This window comes from Cornus florida, unplaced genomic scaffold (assembly GCF_030987335.1).
Source record: "Cornus florida cultivar Cherokee Brave unplaced genomic scaffold, ASM3098733v1 CherokeeBrave_3.0.0_Hap2_Chr11, whole genome shotgun sequence".
Taxonomy (NCBI): domain Eukaryota; kingdom Viridiplantae; phylum Streptophyta; class Magnoliopsida; order Cornales; family Cornaceae; genus Cornus; species Cornus florida.
This window is the reverse complement of record NW_026775581.1, coordinates 90,718,351-90,727,821: the sequence shown is the minus strand read 5'-3', so window position 1 is coordinate 90,727,821 and position 9,471 is coordinate 90,718,351. Positions and strand designations below refer to the sequence as shown.

The 9,471-nt window shown below is 37.2% G+C and overlaps 1 protein-coding gene across 1 annotated transcript; it reads right to left on the bottom strand.

Annotated features, from left to right (window-relative positions):
• Window positions 1–3,639, bottom strand: LOC132283418 (amine oxidase [copper-containing] gamma 2-like). The gene is made up of 4 exons (XM_059785360.1): window positions 2,193–3,639; window positions 1,946–2,059; window positions 658–1,205; window positions 1–526 (listed from the first exon to the last, which is right to left on the bottom strand). The coding sequence occupies exons 1-4, from the start codon at window positions 3,513–3,515 to the stop codon at window positions 316–318; spliced, it is 2,196 nt and encodes a 731-aa protein (XP_059641343.1). The 5' UTR covers window positions 3,516–3,639; the 3' UTR covers window positions 1–315.
• Between the last annotated feature and the right edge of the window lie 5,832 nt (window positions 3,640–9,471).

The window sequence follows — 9,471 nt, the reverse complement described above, 5'->3', positions numbered from 1 at the left end:
AGTAACTAATGCACAATAAAATCAACAGAGTACTCTTTACAAGAAATACATAGGATTAACTAAAATGTACATTACATCCTCTTTAACTTTAACATAATCAACAGTTTCATGACATTCTATCACACCACATTGTCATCATGTCTCCAGCCTACACAACTCAGCCTCTTCATCAAAGATTCCAATTATTTTGTTCTTTTAGATGATAATCGCCCATTATTTATGAAACTGAGATTAGATACAATGGCCCCAATTCACCAATTCTGTTGTGTTCATTCATGCATGCATATCATACAGCGAAAACCTGGAGTTGTTACATCAAGCCGAAGCAGCAGCCTTGCAAATTGGTAGGTCCTTCTCCGCGTTAGGTGGGCTCCGGAGAATGGGATTGCTCTCGAAGAAATTCACAGGTTTTAAATCGAAGCTCGATGAGACGGTTGGCATAATGGGGAAATCCTCCTGACATGGTATGTGATGGAAGCCTAGTGTGTACCACAGCACAATGTCCTCATTCTCAATTGCCCTGTCCCTGCAAAATCAATCCCATTCTTGTTACTATTAGTCCATTTCCCATTTCAACATTCAACTGAAAAAGTGGTAGATACAATTCACCATGTACGAGATACTAATGTAAGGAATGAGAATTCCGCAAACTCTCACCTCTCGGACCACACTGCAAGAGTGTCATCACCGTGGCTCTGGTACACGAATAAGCCACCGGCCCATTGCTCGCTCTGGTTATATGGGGTGACCCATATTTGGTTGTTAGTGAACGCGCCACGCTTTTGGGGTGGGTCATCAAGATCAAGCAGGCTAGCAGCTGTGCCACCAGGAACCACCTTGTAACCAACCGGGTTCCCAACCCTTGTCTTTTTAGACGGGTTGATCACATGGAACTCGGATGGGTCGTAGAGTTTGAGCTTAATTTGTGCATCCTTCTCTGTCTTGGCCACATTCCTAACAGCTTTCAAGTAACTCCTCCTAGGTGACTCTCCGGGGGATGTCTGTTGCGTCTGGAGATTCACCTTCACAAAGGAGTTATCAGAGCCATCGACATCCATGTCTAGATAGAATGTGACGTAGTGATCGTGGATGACGCCGATCACATTTTCCGACAAGAGGGTGCCATAGAGGTCCTCTTGTTGGTTCACCTGGTTCATGTTCACATAGGGTGTGCCTTTCACCATCAGGATACCACTAAGTCCAACCTGTGACATAGTCCCAAGAAATTTAGCATTAATACTACACTACATGATTAATAATACATAACCTTTCACCATCAACGCACCACTAAGTCCATCTTTCACCGTCACGTATGCACTACCAAGATATAGAATTAAATCTAAATTATTTACCATGAATATTCAAAATTGTAATAGGATCATCCACCATTAAATCAGTCAAGATATCATCCAAGTCTATTAAATATCTTAAGATTGTTCATTGAAGATTTCCATTTGAATTTACAACCTCTTCAATTAAAACAACTGGCAGTCACTTAATTTAGAAAGTTGTGTAACGAGAGGTGAATTGCAATGTAACAAAATTTCAAGTAAATTTAGTTTTTCATGCACTAAACAAACAAACCAGAATCAAATTATAATGCGTGTCATGACCCATGAAACAAAAATTCAGGTTACATAAATTTTATCCCCTTCGCATCAACAAGGAGACATTCACCCTTATAAATATCAAGAAGAGGCAAGGTGGGGCATCACATCTAATAATTTGTTTAGATAAACTAGCCAAGTCCAAATAGTTTGGAAATGACTCATATTCTGTATAAATAATACAAGTAGGTTTCTTAGATATATGTATTTTTTTTTTTTTCCCTTTTTTCTTTAGATTTGTTTAACTTAAATGAGTTTGAGTCCTAAGAATCATGAAACATTTTTAGAATTAATTCAATAAACAAATTGAGTCCGAACAATAGTGATTCATCACTAACCTTAACTTTGATTAGCCCATCTGTTTGGAACTCCCAATCCACAATATAATCATAATTTGCAACTGATGCTGCCATTCTCACCACTAACGTCACCTTTGGTCTCACCTCTCGAATCTGCCAAAAAAAAAAAAAAATCAGTAATATGATAACAAGAACGTCAACTATTAGATAAACGTATTTAAAACCACAAAACCTATAATCCAACGGGTTCTAAAACCCAGACCCGACAGAATCCCCATTTCTTTACCTCTATGCCCGTAATTGGACTCTCCGAATGCCTCCACCCGATATCACCCGCATACCTCTCGAACACACAAATCATGTTGGATCGGACGTATGGTGTTCCATCAGCCGCTACAAATACACCATCCATATAGTACGCGTTCCGGGGACAATCATTAAGCGGGTCAAGTGGCATAGCCTGGAGTCCGAACCCGTATTCACCAGCATCCATGTATGTCTTGAAATACCAAGCATCAGTCGGGTCCATGTACGGCACAAAAAGCTCCGAAGTAAACCCTTTGTACATCACATTCCTCAGCTTCCCGGTTTCCGGATCCTGCACCGTGGCCCGGGATATAACCACACCGGCTCTTGGGTCGGCTTTCAAATGAAACTCCCAGTTTGCCCATTTGATCAGGTGCTCGTCCTCTACCGTAAAGCTCGGACCTTTGGGTTGCTCAATGGATATCGGGTTCAGTAGGATCCGGTATTGGTGGGTATTTTGTGCGGAGAAGCGATAGTCAGTATTGGCGGCCTCGGGTATAGGGATGTTCTTCCCTTGATCAGATATCTCCACCACTTGTTTTGTGTCCATGTCAACCAGAACTGTGAGCCCTTCGATGGGTCTCATGTAGAAGTTCACAGTGTCCTTCATGGTGTAGCACTGTACCTTGATTAACCTCCTCTGTTCCTTTGTCTTGCCGAACCATCCGCTGGAAATGGGTAAGCACGCAAGGTCCGACAAATCAATCCCTCGCTCGATGATTGTGCGGTTGAACTCGGAGGTCGCTAAAGGGGCCCATATCACGGAATTCATGTCCTCCATGGTCATCATCGGGTACCCGGAGCTTGAACGGGTATGGTGAACGGTGACTTCACGCGTGTTGATGTTCACGGTGAGCTCGTGTGAAGCACCGTTGACACGTGCGACGACAGAGGCTTTTCTGGGTGGAAGAGGGTCGCCCTTTTGCCACGTGAGGACTACTTGTTTGTCTGGCTCTTGGAGGACGAGGGAGTGGAGCGCGTGGGAGGTGGTGGAGTTGAAGAGCGCGTGGGATTGGAGGATGGTACGGACTTTGTTGATTTCTTGTATGGTGAGGGGGTCTAGTGGGTGGTGGGGGACAGCGGTGGAGTGGCGGCGGCGCGTGGGGTTAGGGGGGTTGTTGATGAGTTGTGGGTTTTTGGATTGGATGCGGTTCTTGGAGGTGCACCATGGGGAGTAGGTGGTGCAGTCAAGTAGCTCCGCCGTGTCGGACGGTGCGTAGGGGAAGTTGAGCAGGGTGAAGAGGAGGAGAAGGGTGACGCCGAATATAAGAAAAAAGAAGCGGAGGAGGCTTTTTCCTTCCATCTCTCTCTAATCAGTGAGTTTGTGTGGGTGCAGACTAGTGTTGAAAGGTTTAAACTTTATAAACACAGATACAGATTAGTAAGTTGGACTTTAGAAGATTCAGATGAAAGCTGTGGTGGAATTTTCAATATCGTGGGATACATTGACAGCTTACGAGTATTTGTCTTTTATGGTGGCAAATTTTTTTTTTTTAATTTACAGTAAATGCCATGTATAGGAGAAGCAAACACTTTTAAACAAATATCTTTAACCAAAAAATAATAATAATAAAAAAGAAAAGAAAAGAAAAAGAAACACTTCTGGTGCATAGGAGCAGCAAGCAAAACCAATATGTTCAGAAACCTTTATTTCGTTTTCTTTTTCTTTTTTCGTCATTAATTTACATAGGTATCTCTATTATTATTTCCTCTTTACGAATGTCTAATTACTGATTATATTATAGTTACATATAAATTCAATTCAAATAAAAATTATAACGTGACATATTCATAAGGCTGATGCTGATGACAAGTATATATGCATGACCACAAGAGTATACCATATGGGTGAGTGATGCTTGTGTGTCAGGTTTCATATCAAGTTGAATTTAGCCCTAAAGCCTTTTGTTTAAACTTAATCATATACTGTAATAATAATATAAAAAATCAAATTTAGATTAGAATATAAGTTTAACACAAGTGTGGATATCTACGAGTAAGAGAGAAGAATATTCCAATATGATACATACGCTTGTGGGTGGGTGGGTGGGTGGGTGGGTGGACAATATTGCAGGCTTATATTTGGAATCTTGGGTTGGGTCCGTGTCAAGATTCGAAGTGCTCGAAGTATCAGGATCCACTTGTTAATATTACGTGTTTGCCCTCTCTGTATATATATACATATATATATATATATATATATATCTTCAAATAAAGCACATGCAGCCGAAAAGGTCGTGGTCCAACGCTCTTACAAAAAGATGCAAAACAATGAAAAGACATGATTTAAATCGCCTTTTCTAAAAGCAATTAATTAGTAATGTGCAATGAACAAATGAAATTCCGTTTAATAAAATGAGGTCACTTCACTTATGATTATTATTAGAGTTTCATTTTTTCCTGGCAAATATGAGATCCCTCATTTCCATTAATTATAAGAAAAATCAGTACAATACTTGTGACTCTCCAAATCTACTTGCAATAATTCACCCCAAATTTGGATTCTAAAACTCCTTAGGTTACAATGGAAGACAAGTAATTCATTAATAGATTAAGAAGAGTTGGGTAAAAATTTGGAGTTGAATTTTTTTCTTTTTTATTGTTAGGCGGAAAAATAAAATGGTGTATGTTAGTGTATTTTTTTTTTTTTGTTTTTTTTGAGTAAAGTGCATTAACATTATTGAGGTTTGTCAAAAGGACACTCAGGTAAAACTTACTTCATTTTTTGACAATGACACCTCCTTTCTGAAATTTCCATCCAAACAAGGCCTTAAATCATATGAAAAGACAAAATTACCCCTTAATATTAAATTGTGATATATTAAAAAATATCATAACTTGCAAAATGACGCAATAGCCCTCATTCATTTTATCTCTTCTTCCTCGTTCATATGCCTCTCTCTATCTGCTAACATACATATATAAATATACATGTGCATATATATATAATACTACACATTACAACACCACCACCAACATCGGCGGGGCAGGCGCAGGGGTCTCCTCTACAGCTAACAAAGGGTTTAATAGCCTCCCCATGGCAGTTTTTCGCTACATGGAAAGCTGAGAGCTACTGTTTTTCTTAATGTTTGGTGTGGCCCAGTAGAAGTTGCGGTTCGCTAATTTGGAAATTTTGAGCTAAACAGTAGGATGTTGATATCGGCACGGGATAAAGGCAAAGTTAATAATGTGTAGGATGCTGATATTCAAGACAAAGCCAATAGCTTCTCTGTGATTGGAAATTCTGCAGTGCAGCGAATTGCACAAGTTGCTTGAACAGCCTTGAACCCTATCAGCCTTTGGCATTGCTTTTGTAGTATACTGCTATACTGGTTTAGACCAGTTGCCGGCAAAATCTGACCTGAATTTCTCAATATATTGTTGATGTTTATGTTGGGATTTATATGCCCTGGCATAGCAAATTCCTATCTGGATTATAGTGATATATGTTCTTGACATATCTGAAATATTTATGATTTATATAATTGGTGAATTCAATGTATTATGTTTCGATTCACTATGAAATTGATAGTATCCCTGTAATTACAAGAAATATTTATATATATGTATGTGATGGCAATCAATGCATGATATATAAATAATAATTATAAATTGTTCATAGTCGGTAATTATGGATGGACTCATAATTAATTAAGACTTGAACTAGATCCGCGTTAGGTTGAGATATATTGCGAGAGCCGTCGTATGCAATTACTCCCTATCACCGTCATGGCATTTAACTCTTAAGCATGAGAAAAGTATAGACTCTTTTATTAATTAATAATTACTTTAATTTGTTCGGCGGATTCTTCGGGATCCTTAGACCGACACTTTGGGTAGTTATGTAATTAATAGTTAGAGGGTTATATTTTCAATATTTGTATTATTGCTACTTGTATTTATTTTGTATTGATTATGATTGATCACAAAGTAAATTCGAAGGCCTTCGTGTGTTTTTAGACAAAATAATTTATTATATATTTATTTATTTAAATTATTATTTTTGTCAAACAAATGTTTTATTGTGATCGAGGCAGAAATAATCAAAGGTACCAAAATAAATATATTAATTAAGTAGTCGAATTGATGGCTTTATTTATCCGATAACTAATTATGCATAGAGGGGTCAAAGTGCAATATTGACTTAGAGGTTATTTATTATTTAATTGGAGTTCAATTAATTTCTTTTAGTGGAGTAGAAATTAATTTATGAATTAATTGAATGGGTCCATGGACCGGGCCAATTATTAATTCATTGTAGCCAATAAAATAATAGGCCCAATAGATTCTCACTTATAGCCCAACTTGATATTGGAATCATATTAGATTTGAGACATATGAATTAGAGATTGAAAAGGATTTGTTGTTTCCTTTTCTTTATTTTTATGTTGCCTATAAATATACATGGTCTATGTATATTTTAGGGTTGATTTTTATGAGAAGAAAAAATGAATAAATTTTTTCTCTCTAGAAAATTAGGGTTAGTGTTCTCATCTAATGGAGGCTTCCACAAGCCTAGTTTTCCAAGGTCATTCATGGAGGCATATAAGTGATTCCTAAAGGCAAAACAATTACCAAGAAGATGGAGATCCAAGGAGAATGTATCTTACTGAGGGATCTACAATAAGTGAGAACATTCACTTTAGAGGAGAGATCTAAGGTTTACTCAAACCTTGATGTAAGTATTCAATCTGTTAATTGAATGATACATCATATTTTATTTTTGCATAAAACTTGTCTCTATATGATGAATCAAAATCTATGTATTAAAATCCCTCGAAAAGTTTTTAAAACTTGCACGTTTCCCAACAGTGGTATCAGAGCATGGTTTGATTCATTACTAGAGATCATGTTTTTATCAAAATTCATCATTCATGGATCCAATTTTGATATGCATATATATTTATTTATTAATGTATGTTGATGTATGAATTAATATATTGATATATAATGATGTATGTATAATTGTGAATGGATGATGATGTGTGTTTGGGCCATGGATGAAGCTTATAGGATAATTGAATGTAATTTTATCTTTCGATGAATGTAATTAAGGCTTTGATTTAGCCATTTGAAAGTTCAATGATGTATTTTTATTTTTTCCATTGTATTTCAAATTGTAAATTTATTTAAAGCCATGTAATATTCATCAAAGGATGCTATAAAACTTCTTGAAGGTCCAAGAGGGTTAAATTAGGCTTCAAGAATTTTCTGGAATTTTTTAGAAATTTTTTAGAATTTTTCTGGAATTTTTTAAGGCCTAATTTAATTTCTGGAAATTTTTATTGATTTTCTGGAAAAATTGGCGATTTTCCGGCGACCGTAGTCTCACCGGCGGCGAAAAGAGGCATCAGAAGAGGCTGGGATCAAGTGTATCTCACCAAGGGTGAGCCTGGCGCGTGAAGAGCACGCGCTAGGAGATGGAGGCCTTGAGGAGATGCTGGCGCGTGAGATGCACGCGCCAGCACTAACATATGTCCTCCACGCGCGTGAAGGCGCGTGGAGGTACTTCCATTGGTATGCCACGCGCCACAACGCACCCTAGGCGCGTGCCAGCGCGTGGGGGCACATGGAAGCGCGTGCCTTGACCTGCAAGCTTCCCTAGGCGCATGGGAGTGCGTATAAGGTCCTTCGGGCTTATTCCAAGTGCTGTTTTGCCTCCGTAAGTGCGTACCAGCTCCCTACAGGTGTTTATAAGCTGTTAGAGGACGCCTGTACAATACTTAGAGTAATTAAATGTTAAAAGCTGATTCCATTAGCCGTTATTATTTGTTTTATCTTTCATTTATTAATGTATGTGATGCATGTAATAGATAATTGTTGATTTATTATTATTCATGCATTAGATCCATGATATTTAATTAAATGACTTGATTTATATTAATTAAATTATGAAAATTAAGTGGATCTGATTACTAATTAATTTGAGGGCACTTATTGAGAAACGAAAAATTATTTTTGTAAATTATTTTTAAAGTGTGCTTCAAATTAAATATTAGTGAATCATTTAAAGTCCAAATATTTTCTAAATTTAATTGGATTAAAATCAAGACGTTTAGCATGCATTATATCATGTATTTGAATAAAATGAAACCCTAATTATGAATGATTAAAAAATTGAGTGGGAGCAGGTATTTTTATACATTGCCTTATGGCCTTCGTTATTAACACCATTGTAATTAGATCTTCAAAAATAAGGCCCCACGCATGATTTGAAGAGTCTTAATATTACAAGAATGGTTGTCTCATGAAAATAAAAATATTAAATGTTCATTGTAATTAGATCTTTAAAAATAAGGCCCTACGCATGATTTAAAGAGTTTAGATTATAATGACAAGATATTTAATATTTTATTTTTCTTTAGAGCTTTAATAACGTTATACACTCAATCTAAAATCAATAGTGTTAGCTCCCCTACGGAGTGGTCTATACTAGGTGATTTTAGAAAGGTTAAACATAATCGGGAATCATTTCATATAGATAGATAAGGCATTGTCTTAAGAAATATGGAGATGATGGGATTTGTCCGCTAATAGTAATAATGAATTTTGCCAACTGAATAAGTTATTGGCGTATTGGTTATCCGATTTTTCATGCAGTGGTTAAGGGACCCACATATTATTTTTCTAATGGAAGTGCTCGCCTAATAGCAAATGAATCTCAATAATAGTAATAATGAACTCCTCCAACATGATAAGTTATTGACATATTGATTGGTTGATTTATTATGCTACAGAGTTGAGGGACCCGCATTAATTAAAAGGAATTGTTCACCAATAATGATAATAATCTCTTGTTCGATTGAGATTTATTATATTATGTGGTTAACAAACTCATTTTAATTTTAAATATGCATGACAGTATTAATAATTCACCTTGCATATTGTACGACACTGGGTCATGAACCTATCCTCCAAATTTCAGCTCGATCGGACCACGGACGAAGCGGGATCGGATGTTTGATGAAATCTGGGCAGAATGGAAAAAAAACCTGTGCGACCCAGTTACTGCTCACGAGTACAAATCACTGTTCCCGAGGTCAAACTTTGATCTGTACCGTTCAGATTATGCGTCACTGAGTCGTGAACCTCTCCTCCAAAATTCAGCTCGATCGGACCACGGACGAAGTGGGTCGGAGCTTTGATCAAACCTTGGCAGAATGTGAAAAACTGCGTTTTTCCTTCTCCACTTTCACAAAACGTGTGCTTTGTTTAAAAAAAACCCTACACAGACGTCTACCTTATACTTATAGAGTTTT

Excerpts from the sequence above, each read along its gene's own strand:
- LOC132283418 (XM_059785360.1), bottom strand. The coding sequence starts at position 3,515 with ATGGAAGGAAAAAGCCTCCTCCGCTTCTTTTTTCTTATATTCGGCGTC. Across the intron at positions 2,060-2,192 it reads GTCCAATTACGGGCATAGAG|ATTCGAGAGGTGAGACCAAA; the intron begins GTAAAGAAATGG and ends TTTTTTTGGCAG. Across the intron at positions 527-657 it reads CTTGCAGTGTGGTCCGAGAG|GGACAGGGCAATTGAGAATG; the intron begins GTGAGAGTTTGC and ends TTGATTTTGCAG.